A 25990-nucleotide genomic window follows, 5' to 3' on the forward strand; every position below is an offset into this window, starting at 1 on the left:
CATAAACAAATGACTCAAATATATATGAATATCTATCTATCTATCTATCTATCTATCTATCTATCTATCTATGTTTGTATACTCATTCTCTACAGTAGATTTTACTCAGGACAAAGCCCCCCAAATTATGTTATTTGTAGAAAAATGGATGAAACTAGAGGATATTATGCTAAGTGATATTGAACAGTCTCAGAAAGTGAAGGGTTTTATGTTTCTATCATATATGGAAACTAGAGATAAATGGGACAACAAAACAGACTTCAGAAAAGGAGGAGAGGCTCTAGTGGAGTGATGAAGGGGGTGAGGAAAGGAGAGAGGAGAAAGAGACTTGATGACAAAAACATTTCAAATCATTATATGTACATACACAAAATTATCAATATCAATCTTAATAACATGTACAGAGAAGTGGAGGAAGTGAGTGGGACCTGGAGAGAAATACATTTAAGTGCTATGTACATATATGTTCTTATGACTTTGAACCTCATTATGATGTATAATTACAGTGCACCAATAAAAGAACATTAATAAAGAACTTGTCTTAAAATGATATAATCAGAATGTCACTGATAAAGGAATAAAAAGTCCCTATAGTGAATTATACTAGAATATAAGAAATTTATTTTTTTAATTAATTTTTTAGTATATTTTATTTTATTATTTTTTAATAGTACTTTTTAAAAATTTTTTTATTGGTGCAATGTATTCATACACCATAATGGTATAAAGAAAATACTTTTGTAGATATACACACACACATCGCCCAGTAGGGAATATAAGAAATTTATATAAAAACTATTTTCTATGATATGATAGAGAAATATATTCTTTGAAATTTTTTAAATTTTTATTTACATGTTAATGGGGTACAAGTGGACCTTGAGAGCTTGTTTGAAGTTTCTAGCAGGGGAGCACAGCTACTCATATACCCTTGACCTAAGACTGGTTCTCTTCTACTCAGGGAAAGTTGTCCTCTTTGACTTAGAGCACAGCTTCGGGAGGGACACACATGGAGCAGTGAGGGAGGAAGGGGACACCCCCCTAGCCAGCCAGATCAGCTGAATCAACCCTAGTGATCAATGGGGTGACAGATGAGATGGGAGGGGGTAGAAGGAAATTCTCTAAAGCATACAATGTACTTAAACATATTGAAGTCAACCACTAAGCCAAGCATGGATGGGAAGGAGAAACGGAGAGGGAATGGGATGGGAATTGAGTAGTGACTAAATGGGCGAAGTGCACATGTATGTCCACACAAGGTTCTTACTTCATTATGATGTATGAATACAATGCACCAATAAAAAGTTAAAAAAAATAAAATAGAAAAGAAAATGAATGGGGTACAAGATGGCAGAGGCATACATGCACACATCACTCATTTGGCCTTCCCCAATTCCTACCCCATTTTCTCCCCTCCTTCCTTTTCATGTTCAGCTTAGTAATTGACTTTGATATGTTTGTAAATATATGTCATGTACAGTAGGGAATTTCCCTCTTAATATTTTATTTATTTGCTTGTAGTTTTATAATTCTTATCTAGTATCATGCATTTATGGCTTTTGTGTGTGTGGAAAGCCACTTGATAAGGGCAATTAACTTACATTAATGTTGCTAAGATCTAACTTTTTACTGTGAAATCTAAGGAACATATTATCAAAGACAATCAATATAATAAAAATATAGTTACAATTATTTTGGTTTTTTAACTTTGCCATAGAGATCACAATGAAAAGAAAATGGATTCTAGATGATAAGTCATTGAAAGAAAAAAAAAAAAAACAGCTGCGTGTGGTGGCACACTCTTGTAATTCCAGAATTCATGAACCTAGACCAGAGGATCGCGGTTTGCGGACAGCCTCAGCTACTTAGTGAGGCTCTTTGAAACTCAGTGAGACTCTGTTTAAAAATAAAAAAAAAAAAAATAGGGCTGGAAGTGTAGCTCAGAAGTAGAATGTAGAATGTGCCTGGGTTCCATCCCCAGTAATGAAAAAAAAAAAAAAAAGAAAAATATAGCATTTCTCTTGATACATAACAAATCCAACAGTAAGAAATTATAAACTGGAAAATGAAACGTGTGGTTGACTTTTGTGTTGTTATCAGTAAAAGGTACAGTGCACAGACCATGGAGTGTGAGGATATAAATGTGTTCTTGTAATGGGAAAGTACCTTAGATGGCTTCAGTAACATTTTCCAATGTGCACTGTGAGCTGGCATTGAGAACTCTTTTAGGAAATCAGACGACTGTTCTACTTGGAAGTTAAGGTAAATAAAACATTTCAAGGATATATTAAAGGATTTACTTAAATAATGTTTAAGGATGATGATGTTAATGTACATGTTTAGCTGCAAGTGTAATTCTGTTACTTATCCATCACTGAGTAAGTTTTGAATGAAAAACCTCCAAGTATCCTTATTAAAAATGACAAAAAAGTGGCAGGTACTCTAATAAACGAACCCTAATTGCCCAGTTATGAATGCATTGGATATCAGTGACCTGAGACCTTTGGCCTACTATTAACAAACCAAGGAACAGTTTCATGAAGGAATATTCCGCTGAATCGAAAAATTCAGCTTCTAAAAGTGCTCAGATTCCTAGCTGAACAGTAGCTTAAATATCTAGATTAGTTGATAGAATTTCAGTTATATTTCCCAAAGAAGAAGGTCTCAAGAATTGAGATAACACTTATTAATATTCATTTCAAATCAATGCTTATAATAGTACATCAAGATAAAGACTAGAAAAGGTAATTTTACAATTTTTTATTGATTGAAAGAAAAAAACATTTTATGAAATTCAACAATTACTACTTCAGGTCTTCAGAGAAAATATAAGATATCAGCATCTAGCAAAATAGTATGTGAAGAGGAGATAACAAGATAAAACAATGGAAAATGAGGCATGAATGAGTTTATAGATAAGGGCTTTTATATTACCTTTGATATAATTCTCAATTTTATATTATTACTATATATTTATTACAGTATTTCTAAACACAATTTGAAATTAACAGAGAAAGTTGGTACCTGATAATTTAGAACAATAGATATTAGAACTAAAAAGGCAACCCAATATCCATCTGAATACATTCAACAGAAATAATCGTACATGATGAGTAATTAAAAATTGTAATTAAAAATATCAAATAGTTGGCCAGCAAAGTAAAACATTTTTAAGACATTATTGCCAGCTGCCCAAATGGCTCGGGAATAAGATTCCCTAAAAATTTAAACAAAGTCCCCCATCTACTTTTTAAAGAGAAGTTTGAAATATTTGCATATACTAATACTGAACTTCAATCAATATTAGTTTTGGCTAAGGCAATTGCGTTTTGAAAAGCTTATGCACTATAAACTCTGTGACAGTGATAAGCAGCAAACAAAACATACATCTGCATGTGGTGGAGCTGCTAGTAGGTCTCTTCAGTTGGGCAGGTCCACATTCTGAAGGACGAGGGCCACACGGCTTGGAATGTACACCTACATCAACACAATCACGTCAGTGCAATTGTCAGATAGTGAAAATGCTCTCATGTCAAAGCAATGCAGACATGATACAGTGTCACATCAGACTAAAGCTACAGCTATTTTTATAATTATACAGCTTCTCAGAAGGCTCAATTTCATAGCTGCAACAGATTTGGCAGAAAGGTAAGACTATTTTAAAGCAGTCACTGCTAGAGGGCTCCATACTATTTACGAAGACCACTGTTCCTCCTACTGTAATGACCCCAATGGCACTCATTGCATGGTTAGGCATTTTTAGGTGGTGAAGGAGGACTGTTGCGCTACAGTTCACAATGTCGCTCTATTTATAAGAGTAAACTCAATATATAAAACATTGCTTTGTATCGATACTTTAATTTATAATCCCCCTTTTCATTTTAAGAACAAAAACTGAAATGCATCATAAGGGATCTTAAGTGCATTTTGGCCCCTTCTGAATCATAAGGCTTGCTATTCCACTAGAAACAGAATGAATGTCTTTTCCACAAGGCCACGTGTGGTGGTCCTGCCTTGGCTCCTGCTCAGTTGTCTACCCCCTCAGCTCATCTCCTCACCTGCCTCTTCTCCCTTTGACTAAGAGGCTGCAGGCACAGGAGCTCTTCAGTTCCTTGAACATGCCAAACTCCTTCTGAATCTGCCTAAAATGTGCCTTTTGCTCCAAAAATTCTTTGTCTTGTTTGTTTTTTATTTCTTCAAAGATCTCAGCTACAAGGAGAGGGTTTCTAGACAACACTAGATACAATAAATTCTCTTCTCCATTTTCAATCATAGTATCCTTGTTTTTTCTAACTTTTAACACAACTTGTGATTTTTTTTCAAGTTTACTATCTATTTTCCCACAGACTACAAGCTTCATAAGGGCAAAGGTTATATGTCTTTCAGTTTCTCATACTGAGTAGGTACCATTGTAAAAAGCAGGTACCAATGATAACTTTATAAAATACAATGTCAGAAACAACAGTGAAATACTGTGCATATTTCAAAGATATCCTCTAATATACTTACGTATGAATTTTTATAAGTGATTTGGACTTCTCAATGCTTATCTATATATTATCCCATATGTAACACATTTAATTAACAAAATAGTAAAAATAATCTTTCAGGTGTTTGTCAAGATTGTGATCATCTCCCTATTTCTGACTTTGCTAATATTTCACCATATTAAATCAATTACTTTATCTCTAAGTAAAAGCTTGACTGAAGATCAAAAAAGGGAAGGAAAGAAAGAAAGGAAGGAAGGAGGGAAGGAAGGAAGAAAGAAAAACAAAAACTTTTATAGATTAGCACCAGGAAAAAAGGCATAAAGCAAAAGTAAATAATTAAAAATAAAAGAATAAAAACAAAACAGTTATTTTCATTGAATAAGATTTCTATATCTAGAGCATTCTATCCTGCAAGTAAAACCAATGTTTTTTCCTAAGGTTTCTGCTATAAAGAACATTTATTGTGTTTTTTTTTTTTTTTTGTGTGTGTGTGTGTGTGTGTGCAGGTCTGGGGATGGAACCCAGGGGCATTCGTTCGAACGACACTCCTTGCCCTATTTTTTATTCTTCATTTTGAAACAGGGTCTCACTAAATTGTGGAGGGCCTAAGTAGCTGAGGCTGTTTGCGAACCATGATCCTCCAGTCTCAGCCTCCTGAATGTTGGGATTACAAGTGTGCACCACTATGCCCGGCTTATTATTATGCTTTAAATAAGTAGATTTAGACACATCAATAGAATTGGTTAGCTTTGAATATTAAATATTAAGGCATTTTAAAACACTGATATTCTTAGAAAGTTCTATTATGAATATATTTGGAGAGAATTTTATCTAGTCATCAATTAAAAGTAATAGTGACTTAGGAAATGGGATTACATTGAGAAACATTTAAAAATCCTAAGTCTCTGTAGCTCAGTGTCTGTCTCATAGTCTGATTTACAATCACATATTTCCACAAAGGTAAACATTTAAACATTACAACCGTATAGTCATTAAGTATGGAGAATATAAGTATTTCAGTGCCACAATCTATCTCCCTATAATTTACTCTTTCTATTTAAGGTCTTATAACTTTTAAGACACATCAGAATTTATTTGCTGGTGTAATACATTCTATGCAATATTTTCTGCTTCATGAATCCTAGGCAAGTATTGTACCTACTCTGTTTCATAACCTTATAATGATTTCATTATTGGAAAATAAATAATAATTCTATGGTGATAATTTAAGAGTCAGGAAAAAAAAAGAATGATACATGGTTTTCCAGTTTATTTCAGTTTGGCATTTAGTGGTTAAAAAGTGCTCCAAAAATTCTCTCCAAATGATGATGATCATTTTATGTAAGGAACTTTATGATGATAATTCCAGTTACACTCAGAGACCTCCTAATATTATCTGCTCAAAAACCTTTGGTTGAAAATTGTATAATATCATTAGCAGGAATATTGTGTAATTATATTTTTCACTGCAGTGTTAATTACCAGAATGTATTTATGTAGCTCTGGAGGCTTTGTGGGTATATAAGCAACATGAAAAAAAAATTCCTCAAGCAAGTGATTTTTCTTTACTATGGCTATTTATGGAATTTTGAGTTTTCTTCTTTATTAGGGTTTCCAGTATGTGAATCAATTTTCTTAGTGGTTAGGAAATGGCTACCAATTATACTAAAGGACTGAAGTTAATCAGAGCTAATCCTTAAGATAATTACAAATTTGAACAATTTGGGGTGCCTAAGATTTAGTGATAAACACTGGATCTCTAACTCTTATTTTATAATTTAAATTCAAAATATAGTTTAGCTTCATATAGCAAGAAAAAAGAAACAAGAATATAAGTATATTTAAACTAAAATGTTTCAGTATATTTAAATATAAGCAACTTGCATTTTAGTACACATATTTAGAAATAATTTAGTATGAATGTTATAGATAATACATGATGTTAATCTTATCTATTATGTTCATTTATTGGTCTTTCTGCCCTATGTATTTTGTAATGAGAGTCATATTACAAATATACGTATGCTGGGCTTGGTGGCGCATGCTTGTAATTCCAGCATTTGGGAGGCAGAGACTGGAGGATCTGGGTTTGCAGATAGCCTCAGCTGCTTAGTGATGCCCTTTGCAACTTAGTGAGACCCTGTTTCAAAAAATAAAAAAAAGACTAAAAAATATAGAACTGGGAGTGTAGCTTGGAGGTACAATGTCCCTGATTTCCATCGCCAGTACTGAAAAAAAAAAAGTGTGTGTGTGTGTGTGTGTGTGTGTGTGTGTGTGTGTGTGTGTAATGCATAGCCATGTTTATTGTGGCACAATTTACAATAGCCAAGTTATGGAAGCAAGCTAGGTGTCTGTTAACAGATGAATGGATAAAAAAAATGTGGCATATACACATAATGGAATTTTAATCAGACATAAAGAAGAATTAAATTACATTATTTCAAAGAAAATGTGTGAAATTACAGAATATTATGCTAAGTGAAATCAGCCAGGCTCATGTCAACCAGTCTCATGAAATCAAGTGTGGTACGTTTTCTCTCATGTAGGAGTTAGAAAGTAAATAGAAACAAAAGGAACTTCTGACAAATGAAGTCTAGTAGAATAGTGGAAAGAAACTGGGGAAGGGAGGTAGGAGGGAAAAGAGAAGACTGAGGAGAAAACAGTTAAAATAATGTTTTCCCATATACAAAAGTATTACTACCAATCTCACTAGCATGTACTGGGAGGGAAGAGGAAAGTGTGGGGTGGGTTGCAAGAGGGGGGTGCAGCAAGTGCTGTGTGCTTATATGGGCTTCTTTGAATCTTACTATCATATATATTTATAGTACACCAATAAAGTATAAAAATAACCTATATATGGCTATGAGGTCATTTTTTCTAGTTATATTCATAATCAACTTGTGTGAGGAAGCAGAATGGCATAGTATAATTCAATTCGCTTATTGAGACTCAAATGAATGTTAATCTGCCCAGTTATTTTGACTAATTTAATGACTTAATTACTATAGTAACCATTAGTGTGGCTTAAAAAGTAACTGATCACACAATGATCTATTCATTTACATCAGTTAGGAAAACTTATTTTTTTTTCTAGAATTGTAATTGAGTTGCAGGAATTAATTAAACAATTTTTGAAAGCAAGATGCCAAACATTTGCAAAGAGAATTTTTAAAATAAAAATGTTTAATACCATACAGCTTATTTTTAGATTTTGTTAGAAATTACTGAATAAAGTGACAGTACATAATAATATTGGTAAGGTAAAGAGATCCACTGAAAAACCCATCATACTTTCCAATAGTTTATTTACATACACATTTTTGTTAAAAGTTTGCATGTTATTTTGAAAAATAAAAGTGACATTTAAAGTAATTTTATTCTTCTCATACATGATTAACTCATAAAATATTTTCAAATAGAAAAATCTTACTTTAACTCTCCTTACTTTAGCATTAGGAAACAAGTGATGCTAATAATGTTGTCCATTTAGAAATGAGCATGATCTCATTTAATTTAGAAACATTAAAAAAGTGAACTTTATTAGCTGATAATTTTTTCAGTCTGAAAAACTAAACACTTTATAATTTTAGATACTGCCCAAAGAATGTTCCAAATAAGCTATTTTCAATTCATACAAATGAAGGAAAAAAAGATACATCTATGACAAATCCCCCAGTTAAGCCAAAATCTACTTGTCAATCCCCATATTTATATTGGAAATAAATATATTTACTTTCTATTGATAAGAAGCCTAACTGGTAAATTAATTAAAGCTAAACCTATTGCTTTATTCACATTTTCTTTATCACTGAGACAGCTTCAGAAATGTAAAAAAAATTCTAAGTCATTTAGGTCTCAGTAATCTCTGTTGTTACCTCTGTATCCTGTAATTTGAGTATATAACCAGAGAAGAGAAAAAAAAAGTCCACCCCCACACACACACGCGCACACATGCACACACACACACACATACACACACTCCTATACCAGGAACCAAAAGAGAAATGACTACAGAAAAATGGAGTTTCTCCTAACCCCCAACAAAGCAGAGTGGGTGAGTCCTGCCCTATCACTTTGCTGCATTTGTGAGGTACTCTGACCTCACTGACTACCTTTCAGTGGTGCTGCACATCCAGTTATCCCCTGGCCTCACAGTTTCAAGTGACAGAGCTCAGAGGAGAAGCTGGGGTGGTACCTGCTGATGCTGCAGCAATGTGTGGCTATTTTAAGATTCCTTCGAGCTCTGTTTGTTGCTATCTTTGAAAACAGATTTGACATTTATTCGGCAGATCCTTTGGATTATTGAGCTTGCAAATTAAGCTTTAGCAAATGCAGTGTACTAGTTATTATGATGGGCAGAAATTTCATGGAAGAAGGGAAAGTTTTATTTTGTCCTCTTTCTCTATTCTAGGAGTATGGGAGGCAGGCGTAGCCTCGCTGGTAATGATATGAGACTTATAAGGTTGTGTTCAGGCAGCTTGATTGGTTTCTAGCACATGTGAATCAGTTTAATAAGAAGCTTCATTATAATGAGGCATACTTATAGTACATTTGTTCAAGTGATTTTTTTGTCCTGTCTGCAGAATAACCCTGGCTAGAAGGAAACCTGTTTTCTGTATTTTACCAATCCATGTGGGCTCCTTTCTTCTGACATTAAAACTAGAAGCCTAAAGACTTATTTAAATGAGAAATTCCTGAAGAACCTGTCGTCATTGAAAACAAGATGCTGCTGCTGGGAAGACAGTGCTCTTATCTCGTTTACTGAGTAGGATCAGAATTCTATTACTGGCAGTGGTTAAGCTCTTTTCTATTTCTTATGTGCTCGCAGCAGTGTATTCCTCTACGTATTATTGAGACTTAAGAGATATTCTCCGTTCTGCCTGCTAATTTAGAACTGCACCTTCCATGTTTGCAAGATCAATTCAATTAGTATTTGAAAGTCATCTCCTAATTGCGGCTGCCACCGGTTTGTAGACTTGTTTTAATTATGACAATATTTTTGTTTCTACAAAAAAAAAATGCCAAGCTAATTTTTGTCCAACTACAAAGATGGTGAGCCCACATAATTTCTCCAAAGTTGGAAGGAGGTATTCTTAATCATGTGTCCTCACAATCACTGAATGTCTGGATATGTTTAAAATATTAAAATAATTAGGGCATAGCAATGAAAATACCTTTCAAGTTCATGTGCAATAACATTTTGCAGTTTCCAAAAAGGTTGGCGATGTTAGTGAATTTATACCACCTAAAATTCTCTTGCTGTAGGGAGGACACTATTATTAATCCTCATTTTAGAGAAGAGGAAAACTGAGGTGCCGAAAAGATAAATTGCTTAAGTTCTCAAAAGTGGTAAATGGCAGAGGGCACTGGATCCCAGGTCTTTCACATGACATTTTATTGTCTTTCCAGTATGGCACTGAACTCTCTCAATAACTAATATTTGTTGAGATACATGAATATTTAGGATAATTGGTTACATAATTGTTTGGCTAAATATTTCAAATCCCTGTGAGTCTAGTTCAATTGATCAATGTTTGGTTTTATTGCCATTGGTTGCCTCTCTCTATGATTCTCTTTTGAGCTGAATTATTTTTCCTCACCCCTCAGGAAGTCTTTAGTTTTAGTCATTTCAGGTCTTTAAGGTACTTTTCTTCTTCACTTCTGAAATGACTTTTATCAATCTTGATATTACACATCAAAACTGGATGTTCTGACAAACTATAGCAATAATTTTTGAAGAAAGAATATGATAGCAACTTTAAGCCTTCTCTCTTAAAAATACACACACACACACACACACACACACACAAACACACCTCTTTGTACATTTCTAAGACTATATCAGTGTTGTCAACCAATGCACACTGGCACACACACATTCATTTAGAGCAACACCTGAGTCTCATAAATCCTGCATTGTCCTTACAGCCAATAATCCCGGGACTTGATCTTTGTAATCCCTGCACTGTTAAAATTTATTTAATGACCCATCAGTTCTGTATATAACTCAGCAACTAACACAGTGAAGGGGCAGCATCACAATGAGATGTCAGAAAAAAAAGTAGAAAAATACAGAATCCATGGGTACCATACAGATTCTCATTTTTATATCTAGACTTTTGAAAAGTGAGATGATTTATCAAAGCCAAAGCTTTAATAGTTATGACAAATCCACACATTTGTCAGGTAATTCCAGATATTATAAATATGAAACACATCTTAATCTAATATTTCCACAGTGAAAAAAGAAATGTATGTCTGGTAAAAAGAGAAAATCAAGAAAATAAAAAAGAGAGACACAATATAACATAGATATGGCCTTTCGCCTAGTATAATGAGGAATTTCACCAAATCTAAAAAGCTACTAAACTTTACATCTTTAAAAGAATTTAATCCTAGTAGTATAAACCAGTATTCTATAACTTATGTCATTACTACAATGTAAAAATTAGCTTTTCCTAGTAATATTAGAAAACCACAGAATTTTATAACTAGAATGAACTTAGTCTTCAAATTACTAGAGTAAAGGAAAAGATATACTTTTTATTGATTAAGGTATTTTAAACTAAACTTTATTAAAGTCAAAATGCAGAAATCTTAAAGTAAAATGTTATGGAAAAATCAAGATCAGAAAGGAATTGTTGCATAAAGAATAAAAATATAGAGGTCCTGGGTTCCATCAGCAGTCTGTCTTGACTGTCTCTGTCACACACATAAATACAAACAAACATATGCACATACACACATGCATTCACACACAGAACAGGAATGTATGCATGTATGTATTGTGGTACTAGAGATTGAACCTAGAGTCATTCTACCCTAAGCTAAACCCTTAGCCCTATTTTTCACTTTTATATTTGAAAAGCTGTTTTTTGAATTAAGCCATCATTACAATAAAGAAAAAATTAAAATATAATAAAAACATATTTAAAGACTTACCAAAAGAGAATGGTGGCGCCCATTATGCTCAAAAGCCTCAGAAAAGAAGTCAGTGTTGTGGTCCAGTCTCTGGTGTCCTCCATATTCTGCTGAATCTGAATCTAGCACAATTTTGAATGTACAGCATTTAAGGAATTCATAATTGCTTACAAGTTGAAGGAGATATTATAAAATGTGTTCTAAGACAATAATTAAAAATTGAGTATTCTGCCACTGTTAAATCCTTATTTGTACTTTGTACTCATTTATTCTCTAATATTCCAAAGATGTTTATGTTTAAAGGGGGCTTTACAGGCTTTCTAGTACACATGCCCATGAGACCCTTGTTACACTTTTATCAAAGCTCATCAAGGAATCATCCAGCCTGAGACAGAATACCCCTAGTAACAGCAAATCTTCTACTGTCTAAAAGCAACCCATTCCACTTGCTAGAAATTCTTTTCTATATTCAGTCGAAATTTGATTCCTTAGGATTATTTCTAAAGGATAAGTTTAATATATAGTAACATTTGAAATATTTAGTAATAGCTATGATAGTTCTGCATGTCCTTTGAGTATATTACAAAAATATATACTAAATATATTTGCAGGACCTGTAACCATTCCCCATGTGATGGGGTATTTCACTCCTTCCTCATCTCTGAATTTAAGTTTTCTAGATACAGAGTATTCTGAAGAGGAACAGAGAAGTAAGAAAGGGCCAGGTACGGCCTTAAGAGTGAAGCATCCTCACTCTCTCCTTTTGGTGTGGCCAGAACACTGCTCTTAAAGCAGTATGACCAAGTGAACATGCCACTATCCTGTCTCAGGAGGGCTCAACCACAAACATGCGATTTGTTACCAGTTAATATCTGATTTTCCACAGTAAATTATTAAGCATTATTTCCAGAGTTTACAGTGAAATACATAAAATCTATTGTTATTATGCTCAAATTTAGTATGCTCAAAATATCCAGAAATGGAACCTAATACAAAAATTCACAGACAAATACACATCAATACTTAGAAATCTTAAGTCTCTTCTAGCTTAGGAAGAAATGCAAATAGGTTTAAGTAGTTTTGTTTGCTTTTCCTGGTGTTTAAATTTTAATCTCATAAATATTCATATATTGTGTTACAGCAAAATTACTGCACTAATAATACATGTAATGAACAATGACCTGTCATCATCATTTGGAAATCTCTATCTGGGTCAGAGATGCAGATGGACACACCACAGGAACTTTTACTGGAAGTAGCGGCTCTATCTTGGTCAAACCAGGTCAGCCTGCTCTGATTCAAGATTCAAACTGAAGCACATCAGGAGAATATTACTGTGTTTAAAGAGGGGGCAGTGATGGAGAGAGTGAGACGCAGAGATTCAAATGATGATTACTGAGTTACGAGGAATGGGCACATTTTAAATTCATTCAACATAGCTAAAAATGATTTATGCCAACCAATATATTAAAGGGCAAAATATGGACAGTGAAAACTAATTGGAAACATAGTAAATAAATGAAACAGATGGAATGTAAAAAACATTAAATATAAAGTTTTTTTGTTTTTTATTCTAATTTATTAAATACTTAAAACATTTTTCAAATAAAAACAAGAATAAGGCAGTTCAGAGAATACCTTGTGTTTTATGTAGTTACTGAATGGCAGTATCAATTAATAAGGTACTGAATTAAGAGATTTTTGGTAGATGTGGCTAAAGAAGACATATATCTTCAAAACACTAGTTTTTACCTTTAAATTATGAATGACTGAATGGTAGTTATGTTATTATAAGATTTCCACAGAGAGTTAGTTATGATAACTCTTCTAGGTCCCTACTATAAGAGACATAGAATCAATATATGCCCTGAACATCTGGACATTATCTGAAAACTTAATTATGTTATTAAACACATTTGATATTGTAATTTAAAGAATGTGCTTTTTTGTGTGTGTGTGGTACTGGGGTGGAACCCAGGGGCTTTCTACTTCTGGACTATACTTCCAGACCTATTTTATATTTTATTTGGAAACAGGGTCTCACTAAGTTGCTGAGAGCCTCACTAAGTAGCCGAGTCTGGCTTCAAACTTGTGCGATCCTCCTGTCTCAGCCTCCCAAGAGCAGGGATTACAAGCATGTGCCACCACACCCAGCTGCATGTTTTTATTAATAAAATTCAGAACTGGACGTAGTGGTGCATGCTTGGATCCCAGTATTTGGGAGTATGAGACAGGAGGATCGCGGTTTGAGGATAGCCTCAGCTACTACTTAGTGAGGCCCTTTGCAACTCAGTGAGACCTTGTTTCAAAATAAAGAATAAAAAATAGGGTGGGGGGGTTGCTTGGAGGTAGAATGCCTCTGGGATACATCCTCAGTACCAAAAAAAAAAAAAATCAGAATTATTTGAAGTCACATAGTTTAATACATTCTTACCTGCATAAATTTTCAAAGGATAATGAAAGAACAATTGTTGTAAAAGGACGCATTCTTTATTTTAAAATAGAGTCTCCCTAGGTTTGTGAGAGTCTCGCTATATTACCAATGCTATCCTCCCACATGAGATCCTTCTTTCTCGGCCTCCCAAGTAGTGGGATTACATGAGTCTGCCATCTATTTTTCAGTCATTAAAAAGGTTCATCACATTAAAAATGGTTACAATCTATCCTATCTATCTATCATCTATCTAATCTACCTATCTATCTACCTATCTAAATTTGTAGCCATAATGAGAAAGCATATGAAACCATAAAGTTTCAAGGAAACACAAGAGTTTCCTTTAGAAAATGCAACCCTTAAATTCAGAAATTTCAACATAGTAACATGCTAGATTGAAGTTCAGAAAGACTTTGTGATTGGGAATTCCTACTATAAATTATTTAAGTATCAGGACAACTTATCTTTTAAGCAATACTGCTTAGAAATAGGAAAAAAAAACATGTTGAAGAGGATATTTGGTCAACCAATTTTTCTTAAGATTTATTTTTCATGTTCTCATACCCAGTTATTCCCTAACTCCCCCCCCCGCCCCCGACACACACGTGCTCATGCCCATACCCACAAAACACAGGATCCATATGGGACCAAAATGTTTCCATTATCCTTATTCCACTAAGAACTAATAACTCAGAAAAGCCAACTCAAAGCCAACTTATGCTTATTTTTTTCAAGTTATACTTATTTTAGATGACTTTCTTAATATGGGTTCCTATTACATAACACATAGAACTACTTATACAGAACAGCTCAACAGTATGCCATGGTTTGTAGCTATCTTTCTACACATAGCAGGATTCTTACAAAAGTTTCTTAGTAAATATTAGAAATTAATATTCAGGATGACAATCCTGACTCGCCAAGTAAGGTCAAATTACATATATTAATATTTTATATTAGAGGAAAGTAGAATAAGTTATCTTTCCTCCCTCATTCATTTGCTGAGTACATACAATACAAGGCATTGTGCTAGATGTAAAAATGACTAAGGAATGGTCTTAGTTTGCCAGCAATTTATAGCTTGTAAAGGGAAAGTAGGCATGCAGGTGAACATCTCTAAGTAAAGCAAAATGGTATGCACCATGGGAATGAGAGATGAGAAGAAAAGGTAGGATTGAAAGTCTGTAATTTTTAGCCAGGTGTGGTGGTATCTGTCTGTAGTAATTCCAATATTTTTGAGGCTGAGACAAGAACATTGCAGATTCAAAGCCTGACTTAAATACTTAGTGAGACTTTGTTCCTAAATAAAAGAAAAAGGGCAAGGTTGTAGCATGGAGGTAGAATGTTGCCGAGTTCAAGCCCCAGTACCAAATGAATGAATGAATTAATAGTTTTGAAGGATGGACTAGACTTAATATTTACTTTATTAAAGGACTCTAATGTTGAATATTCTTGAGATAGGATACGACAATCAAGAAAATTAACTGAGGGGTCGGGGCAGAGTAGAAAGGACAGAAGAAAGAGTAAAGCAGAGAAAACAGGCAGTCTAACAGAGGTCCAAGAGTGACAAATATGGCTAAACTCTGATAGAGGGTATGTAGAGACATAAATGGATCAAGATTTTAGATTTACAAGCCGGGCGTGGTGGCACATGCTTGTAATCCCAGCATTCCAGAGGCTGAGACTGGAGGATCGTGGTTCGCGGACAGACTCAGCTACTTAGTGAGGCCCTCTGCAACTCAGTGAGACCCGGTTTCAAAATAAAGAATAAAAAAAAAAGGGCAGGGGATGTGACTCAGAGGTCGAATGCCCCTGGGTTCCATCCCTAGACCCGCAAAAAAAAAAAAAAAAGATTTTAGATTTACAAATGACAGTACTCAAAAGTGAGGAAACTGATGTTGAGCTTGGGGAGACAGGAGTGGAAGGAAAGAACAGCTGTGCTCATGAATGGGCAAGTAGTTAATCTGTAGAGCTCCAGAGGACACACAGGTCAATGTAGGTCTGATTACCCTACTCTCTATGAGTGGCCACTGGTTTTATGCCAAGAATCAAGCCAAGTTTTCTCTATGTAGTTTCTTGTTTGAATTCTAAAGTTTAGCTTATAAGAATATACAAGCCAAAATGAATACAACATGAGAATAAAAATAGAAAAAATAGATAAACTGATCGCCTCCTAAATTGTTAATACAGACAAATTTAAAAGACTGGTGTTCCTAAAATTTTTCTTGAAATGGGAATATCTGGGATTTACCATATTTGTTTTAGATACATTTATTATTTAAGTTCATTTGCTCATTAAATATAAAATACTGAACCAAAATTTTTCCTTGTTGAATTAAAACATAGTTGAGAAAGAATGATAAAAATTTAAAATAGAGATTTCTTTTTTTAAAAAAAGATCAAATAAGTCCCTATCAATTTTATTCATTTTAAAACATGATTTCTCATTTTAAATTCAAGAGCTTCCTAAGTATTTGATATATCTATCAACAGGTTGAAGTAGATAAGAAGTTTTAAGCATTATTTTATAATCTATGTCCTTAAATTTGAGCTAAGGAAGAGCCATATTCTGAAGGAGGCCTGTACTAATAAGATTAAAGAAGAGTGAAGGCATGAAGACTCTCAAATTCAATGGCTCTTCAAATACTTCAAAAGCTGCTATGTTTGCTCAGCCACTTGATAAAGTGTCTGTGCAGAGTGTAAGGATTTTGATGTGAGAAGTACTATCATTTATATCATTCTGCACAAAAACTCACTTCACTCTCACTGATGAAGCCTGGAAAATTTATTGTAAGGTTCAACCCCTGAAGTTTCAAACTGAGTGACAGAACGAGGGGTTCTTCAGTGACTAGATGACCGTCAAGATAGCAAAGCTGGTAACTTATCATTTATCTTCAAATCTAAGACATCATCAATTTTAAGATGAATTGTTTTCTCTGTCTCCAATACAGAGAAAAGTATTACTACTTCGACAATCATTGAAAGAAATATCTCTATTGAAGACATATTAAAATGTGAAATGATACATCTCAGAATATGAATTTAACATAAGCTATATCTAATTATTTAATCGACCAACAATAACTTCTGGGAGAGAGCTGCACCAAAGACAGAAACCGTTAGGTTCAAAATTTTAAGGAAGTGCTAACTGAAGGAACTGAAGTAACTGTGATAAGACCTCTGAAAGAGTGAGAACTGGGAAGAGCTGGGAAGCAATGAGATTTTTATGATTGTGGTACTCTGAAGATAACTGTGCGGCACAGAACTCGCCACAATGTTCTAAAACACACTTATCTTTTTTATATTTCAAGGATTGAACTTTATTTATTTCTAGATATAATGCACAAAATCTAAAATTGGAGCTGTGTAGCATCTCAAACAGATCTGTTCCTTTGTTTTATAAATACACTTAAATTATGCCTCGTTTATTATCCTAAACTATAGAAAGAGCTATAAACCCCAACATTTAGTTGTTATCTTTGGTCTCCTTCCAAATGCAGGAATAGCCAAGACTTGGGAAATGTGCGGTATACTTATGCATGTGTGTGTCTGTGTGTGTACCTATATTTGTACATTTGTTTATATACCTGATTTAGGCATTTCTGTCTTTATTTCTGAGATCGAGAATACATATTAAACTTCAGAATTCACCACTGGAAATATGAATTATAACATTTAACTATTTCTCAGAACTATAACAACATGACATTCATGGTATTATTGTTGATAAAAAATATCCATTTAGTATTTTCTGACTTTATTTATTTAAAAAGTTCCCCAATAGTATAGTGTTTCTTAAAAAATATAAAAAGAATAACATTAAAATCAATAGAAAATATACTAGTGAGTGTGCTCAAAAAATATTTTAAAATATAATAAATGTCAAGTGCAACTTTTTATTTAAGGGGATAATTTTTGTATGCTTATTAGTTCACTTTAAAATTTTAGTCTCCTTAAAATAACAACATCTTCATGCATGAGCTACATATGCATTCAAGTTTGTGAATAGTGCCTTCATTAAAAGTTTAAATGACAACCCACATTTTAATTAAGTGCAAAACAGAAGCATATTCCTATTATAGGCTAGGATGCGCTTCTTTCATCAACAAAAGGTTTCTGATTTTAGACTACAAAATAAGCTCCAATCCCTGCAAGTTTGATGCCTTACCTATAATTTTTTAGAAACTGTACAATGCCAACTAGCAATAAAACAAGCTCAAAGGATGAGGGGCTCAAATGTCATTATCTACCATGTTAATTAATGGATTGCTATGCTTTTTGAAATGCATTTTCATGCAAATTATTAGTTTATTCTTAGGCATGCTTAATGACACACATCAGTAAATAGCAAATTGAAAGATAATACAAAATACTGAGTACTACATATTTCTCTGTGCAAATAGGAAAATTATTCTAAATACAGTAAATTTCTAGCTTACTTAAGAGCTTTTCTTTATCTTCAATATATATATATATATATATATATATATATATGAAAAACAATAAAAATGTGCTCTTATTTCTACCTATAATGCTCCATAAAAGTCTGCTCTTTGCCCACTCATTAAGAATCATCCAAAAAACTTATAAATTCAGTTACTTAATGAAGCAATAACAATTTAGAACTTCAAAGAAAAAAAATACAGATTTGTATTTACCCTTTAACCACACATTTTGTCATCAAAATGACTTTATATCATGCAGACTTGTCATTTTTCAAAAACCACATTGTGTTTTTGAGCTGTTAATAATTTTGACTTAGGCTAATAAGAAACACTACCCCTCAAACAAACTTACTCTAAGCCTAAAACAGGGTCAAATACAATATATCTAAACTGAAAAGATGACTGCAAACTTGAAAGTCTCTGAAAATTAAGATGATTACAAGAATTAAGGAAGCATCTTCTGAGCTATTTCAGGTAGACAGACTGGGACAGGAGACAGCAACCAAAAACACTAAAATATCACAGGTGCACTGATGGGCTTTGGGACCTAACTTTAAGTCCCCAGTTCTGACAATTTCCATCTCTATGTTCAAGCAAGTTACTTAATGTCTTGAGAAGTTTCTACTTTAAAAATAAAGTAAAGCCGGGTGTGGTGGTGCACGCTTGTAATCCCCGCGCTTGGGAGGCAGAGACAGGAGGATCGCACAGGTTAGAAGCCAGCTGCACGCGCTGGATTAGGAGACCTTGTTTTCAAATAAAAATGTAAAAATAGGTCTGGGAGTGTAGCTCGGAGGTAGAAGGGCTTCCAGGAATCCCAGTACCACCAAAAAAATAAATAAATAAATAAATAAAATAAATAAATAAATAAATAAAAATAAAGTAAAATATCAGAGGACTGTTATGGGGATTAACTGAAAAAATTGGCATTGAGTACTTAACACAGTATCCAGTACTAGGGAAAATGTTCTGATATTAACTGCTGTGGCTTTATTAATGTTACAGTTCCTGGACCACTTAAACTGCTCTCTCAAGAGATAAAAAGCATACAAATGGGTCTATTTATATTATTAACTTTTTACAATTAATTTGCTCTCTTCCTTTATGATTTTTATTTCTATTCACTTCTTCCCTATGTCTTTGTTCTATGACTTTTCCTGTTGTTTTAAAACGTTTACATTAATGTTTAAGCAGATATTACACAGAATGTTTTAAAGGCTGTTTTTTTTTTTTTTGTTTTCTTTTTAATGGAAAATGTTCCCTAAACTTCTGAGAAATACTCTCTTTCTGGTGGAGCTATTCTGACTACCCTAACTGAAAACTAAACATGTCTCCCACATTCTCTTGTAACTGCTCTGTGTTTTTACCACTACCAGCTTTTAATATAGTGTTTGTTTGTTTATTTATTTATTTATTTTAGGTACTAGGGATTGAACCCAGGGGAATTCTATCTCCGAACAACACCCCCAGCTCTATTTCTTATTCTTTATTTTTGAAACAGGGTCTCACTAAGTTGTAGAGGACCTCACTAAGTAGCTGAGGCTGGCCATGAACCTGTGATCCTCCTATTACAACTTTCCGCATACTGGACTGCAAGCGTGCACCACCACACCCAGCGGTATATATTACTTGTTTCTGTCTCTCTTTGTAAAAACATAGTCTCTACATAAAATTTCTGTGTTTTATTTTCCCTGCCACCAAAGACTTAGAGTCATACCTGACATATTTGTATCTTATTTTCATTATTCTCTGACAGTCTCTTCCCGTGAGTTTGATTTTAAAACAGTGTGTTTGCTAAATTTTAGAAAAAAATTTAATATTACTCAGATCACAAAAAACCTACCTTGATTTTCTTCCCTTATTTTACATAGTTAATCTCTTTAGGTCTATACAAATAAATCTTACACGACTCTACTTTGTCATCAGTAATGTTTAACTTAGAAATGTTAAAAGATCTTATATCATTTATTAATATATTGATAATGGGTTATTTATAATAGAAAAGCTAATTTTCTTTTTTGATAACTCATAATAGTTACATGCATGACAGATTGAAGTGATTAAATCTCAATTTAATAACTTATTTGTAAAAGCCCTGTTGATAACATTTTACATAATTCTCTTTTTGACATTTATTCTCTTCTTGTTTTGGTGCACTGCAGTATTACATGTTAATGGGGTACTGGACAGTGGAGGCATACATGTACACATCATTCATTTAGCCCTTCCTCATTTCTTAGTTGCCATGAATAAATGATAACAAGCTTATTAGAGACAGTGCATACTCAAGTACCTTCATTATCAACTTAATTGGTTAGTTTTTTCTATCCAAATGATTGAAGTCAAATTTAGAAAATCAAAGTGGGTTATAAAAATCATATATCTAATAATTAGGCAAGACTTTAGGTAAAATATTTCTACCAATCTATTTCTATTTGCCAAAGACTGTAAAGTATATAGACATTAAGATACTTAAAACACTTTTATACTTTTACTGGTACATTATAATTATACAGCATAGTGAGGTTGAAAGTGATAAAAACTTACATGTACACAGCACTTACACATGTTGTTTTGGCTGTGGTAACAGAGACATCCTTTATCCTTATTATAAGTAACATATAGTTAAGATATACTTCTGTTTCTCTTTTAAGACCAAATATAATATAGTATAAGTTTTAGTGCTTTAGAAAGCTGAATGGGAAGGGGCTGAGCTAGTTTTCATGAAAAATTGTAAAGCCACGCTACACATATATCACTCCAGTCATTCCCGAGCACTTCTGGGCACCAGGCCCATAACTATATCAGATTGATTGCTGAGAGCAAAAAGATTCAAAGTAAACATTTCCTCATATATGCTTTTTTTTTAATGTGTAAGTGCTATAATAGAACACACACACACTTCTGAATGCTACTAAAGTATTTTTCAAAGGTATAATAAGTCTAACATAGTAATAATGCAAAATAATCTTTAAAAAACAGCCATTTTAATTTTACAAGGTAGAAACAATAAAAAATAAGAGACATTAAACCTGCTACGTTACTTCTATGATGTGCCCATTTCAGTCATTCACAATGAAAAAAAAATAACTATGATAATTAAACAGAGATGATTAACATAATTCTAATAAGCCCAAAATTCTGGTATGTTTTAAATCAAATTATATTATTTACTTTTATATTTATTTCATATACATGAGCCTTATTGAGGCCATAAAATTGCCATTAAATTTAAAAGTAAGGAGATTCTTAAGGTCAGGAGAGAGTTAATCAAATCCAGTAGGATGATTCTACCTATGTCATTAGATACGCTGGCTGAGGCCTTCAGCAAATAAAATATCGCCAGGAAGAATTGCAGGTTTGTAGTCAGCCTCATTTACTCAGTGAGGCCCTCTATAACTTAGTGAGATCCTTCTTTCAAAATAAAGAATCAAACATAGAGCTGGGGGTATAGTTCAGAAGTATAATACCCCTGGACTCAATCTCCAGTATCACAAAAAGAAAAGGAAGAAAGCCTATATAATTAAATTAACCTAAAATTATCCAAGAATGTATCTTCTGCCTGGGGCAAAACAAATTAGAGTTCCCATGCTCTGTGAGTAATATGTGAGTGGTACACATATCATAACTTCTACTACTGAAGAAAAACATTGTCAAGAAAACGTTTGTCAAGAAATTTGAAGAAACCAGAGCTCTTTTCTTTGACCTCATCATAACTATCCTTTTCTCAGTCTTATGAGAAATTTAATCCAAAATCTCTTTTCTTCTCTAATATCCTACCTAAATGCCTATCTTGATTTTTGTAAACAGCACCCCACACATAAAATATATTTAGGTTTAATAAAAATTTTGCGTAATTATCTTTTTCTAAAAAAGTTAGTACTCTCTTAAAATATTTCTGCTTAACATATTATACTTATTCCAGTGTTTAATTATTTTGATGCTCCTATAAGTGAAAACATTTTCTTAATTTATCTTCCAGATAGTTCATTGTTAAAGCACAGAAATGCAACAGATTTTTGTACACTTTTGTATACTGTAAACTTACTGAATTAATTTCATTAGTTCTAACTCTGTGTGTGTGTGTGTGTGTGTGTGTGTGTGTGTGTGTGTTTGTATGTGTGTGTAGTGTTTGGGATTTTCTATGTATAGGATCATGCCTTCTGTAAATTCCTGCAAATTGTATTTATTCTTGTCAACTTGGATGTTTTTATTTATTTTTCTTGTCTAATTGTGCTGGCTAGGGCTTCCAAAACTCTGTTGAATACAATTGGGGCTGAGTGAGCATCCTTGTCTTATTCCTGTTCTTGGTGAAAAAGCTTTATTTCGTCATTATCATTTGTGTGGGTACTATAAGCTTTTGTTTTGTGGTAACCATAAAATGTAGAAAAAACATTATATTGTAAAATCAATCTATCTTAACTCTGGAGATAAAAGGTATGCACACAGATATTATAGAATAAAATGAAAAAAAATGAAAGAAAATGTAATGAAATAATGAAAAATATCCCATGCTCATGAATTCGAATAACTAACACTATTAAATATTCATATTACCTGAAGCAATATCAATGCAATACTTATCAAATTGACATTTTTTTCAAAAACAGAGCAAAATAAAAAATTCCTAAAGCCGGGCATGGTGGCACATGCTTGTAATCTCAGTATTCAGGAGGCTGAGACTGGAGGATTGTGGTTTGCAGACAGCCCCTGTTTCAAAAATAAAGAATAAAAAACAGGGCAGGGATGTAGCTCAGAGGTCGAATGCCTCTGGGTTTCATCCCTAGACCCACACACAAAAAAAATCCTAAAATATATACGGAGCTATAAAAGACTCAATAGTAGTGAAAGCCATTTTAAGAAAATAGAACAAACTTGGTACTTAACTTTGGAGTATAAAGCTACATGTGATCAAAACAATATGTTACTTGCATAAAATCATATATATAAGCAAAAGGATCAGACTAGGAAGCCCAGAAATAAAACCAGAGGTATATAGTCTACTAGTCTTTGATGAAGTGTCAAACATACACAACAGAAAAAATATATTCTCTTAATAAATGATGCTGGGGGAAAAGAATGAAACTGGATCCTTGTTTTGTTATTCACAAAAATAACCCCAAAATGTACTAAATAATTAAATGTCTAATATCTAAAATATATAAGGAATTTCTATAACTCAAGAGCAAAGCATCAAATAGCCTAATTTAGGAAATGAACAAAAGACTGGAATAAATATTTTTCAAAATATGTGTACAAGTGGCCAGTAAGTATATGAAAGGGCACTCAGTATCACTAATCACCAGAGAATTACAAATTAAAACTATAATAAGATACCACCTTGATCATGTCAGGATGGCTGTTATCAAGAAGTCAAATGAGCAGTGGCTTGGATATGGAAAAAGAGAACTTTTGTACAGTGTTAGTGAGACAAAAAATTGGAATGGCTATTGTGGAAAACTACATGAAGGCTCCTCCTCAAAAGTTTTTAAAAAGAACTATCATATATTCCAGCAATCCCACATCTGAGTATATATCCAAGAGAAATGAAACCAGCCAGTTTCAGAGATACCTAGACTATGTTCATTGAAGCATTATCCACAATAATCAAGAAAATAAAACAACCTGTAATGGTTAGATATAGAATGTCTCCTGAGGAGCACGTATATTAAGGTCCACAGTTGATGCAATTAGTCATGAAATTTGTGATCTCCTCTGTACATAAATCCATGATGGGCTCACAGGGTGGTAACCTAGGTGGGTGGGGTGTGGCTGGAAAAGGTGGGTCACAGGGGTTGTGGCATTAAAAAAAGTACTTTTTTTCATTGAATCTCTCTACTTGCTTCTGACCTTCATAAGGAGAGAGCAGAACCTTGTTCTCTGCCTCTTTCTGTTCCCGCTGCCATGCCCTGAGCTCAACAGGTGTAACCCAGCCTGACATGGAATGAAAATCCAAACTCTCCAAAAAACTGTGAGTGAAAAATCTTTCATCTAAGTTGTGTGGTTATTTTTTAGATCACAGCAGTAAAAACTGTTGGAAGAGACACAACTTAAATGTCTGAAAATGGTTAAATGAAAAATGTGGTATTTATATGTAATGAGATATTTGACCTTATTTTTTTTTTAAATCTGTAATCACTTGGATAAACATAGAGGACATTCAACTACGTGAAATAAGCCAGAGAGGAAAGACAAATACCATATAATATTTATATATGGAATCTAAGCAAGTCAAACCCATAGATAGAAAAAGTAGAATGGTAATTGCCATGGGTCAGGGTGGGGGCAAAGGGAAGTGAAAATAAAAGGATTTTGTTCAAAGGATACAAACTTTTCGTTTTAAGATGAATATTAGAAAATTAATATAGAGCATGGTGACTATATTGAATAATAATGTATTACATACATTATTACTTAAAACCTGCTAAAAGTTGATTTCAAGTGTTCATAACACACACACACACACACACACACACACACACACACACACAGCCTGCTTATTATAGTAGTCATTTCATGCTATATTTGTAGGTCAAAACATCACTTTGTTTGTCTTAAATACATATAAACTTTATCAATTATGTCTCAAAAACTTTGAAAAATTCCCATTTAACATTTATGTGTGTTTTAAATTTTAGAAAGTAGGATAGTATAACACTGCAGACAAATAGCATTAAGAGAGAGACACCATTGACTCTTGCAAATAGGAGTAGAGGAACCAAGCAAATCTATTATCACAATTAGTAAGACATGCTTTATGTATATTACAGACCTTCTATAGGGCAATAGAAAGATAAATTATCTGGTGCCCAAATGTAAACTTATACTGAAATTAGAGAAACCAGATTTAAGTTATATTTCTTCACTTACAAAAATATAATTACATGCATATTATAAACATTTCTGATCCTCAAATGTAGATTCAGATTAGAATACCTGCCTGGCCAGCCTCACTGAGATGCTGTAAGGATCAGATGGGTCAATGTAAATCAAGTTATTCATACTCTCTGAAGTGGTAATCAAATTTAACTTTTGTTACTAATTTTGAAAATACTTCTTAAAATAAGCTTACATATTTCTTAACTCAAGTAATTCTGTTTAATTTGGCCAGAGTTCTTTTGTGTCTCAAAAGTCTATGATTCCATGCTTCCCAGTATTTCCTAAGGGTGATTAGCATCACAGAATTGCACACTGCTTGGTGAACAGGGCACAGGCCAAGGTGGGAGGGGGTAACAGGGAATATCTTCATAGAGTAAATAGTGTAAAACCAGAGGATATGTGAATTCTTCCAGGGAAGAAAGAAGTGACTGGATTTGGATTTGAGGTAAAAATACAACACAAAGAATGGGTAGGAAGGAAAGAAGAGCAAGAAATGCGGTAGGATAAAGTGAAGGGGGATGAGGAGAGAAGGGTGGTAAATGGTAGAGGAGTGAGGGCAGATTTAGCAGAGAACAGGAGGTGCTTAACTTCAGCACTGTAAAAGCACCCATAGTAGACACTGTGTGGCAGTAAACTGGAGAACAGGGCATGGAAGCAGAAATCAGACAAGAGAATACAGGAAACAGACAGGGAAAGAACTCACTTCTCTCATTCACTAATTTCTTTCTATTTCTTAGTAAGATTTTAGTGTACTTTTAGAATGCTGATGATTCTAAGCAGTGAAGACCTCAGCAGCTAACATTTGCCTGTCTCCTAATATATGA

At 33.4% G+C, this 25990-nt stretch overlaps 1 protein-coding gene across 1 annotated transcript in view; it reads right to left on the reverse strand.

The window, feature by feature from the left end:
- Positions 1-3420: 3420 nt before the first annotated feature.
- The window catches only part of GBE1 (1,4-alpha-glucan branching enzyme 1), a gene marked incomplete at both ends in the record, with an annotated part of 270361 nt that continues 247791 nt past the window's right edge, over positions 3421-25990 (reverse strand). Inside the window, 2 exons of the mRNA XM_080696262.1 lie at positions 3421-3477; positions 11433-11550. Of these exons, the coding sequence (XP_080552388.1) occupies positions 3421-3477; positions 11433-11550 (175 nt within the window). The remainder of the gene's footprint in view (positions 3478-11432; positions 11551-25990) is intronic.

The sequence above is a fragment of the Muscardinus avellanarius genome (genome assembly GCF_963383645.1).
Source record: "Muscardinus avellanarius genome assembly, chromosome: 5".
NCBI lineage: Eukaryota > Metazoa > Chordata > Mammalia > Rodentia > Gliridae > Muscardinus > Muscardinus avellanarius.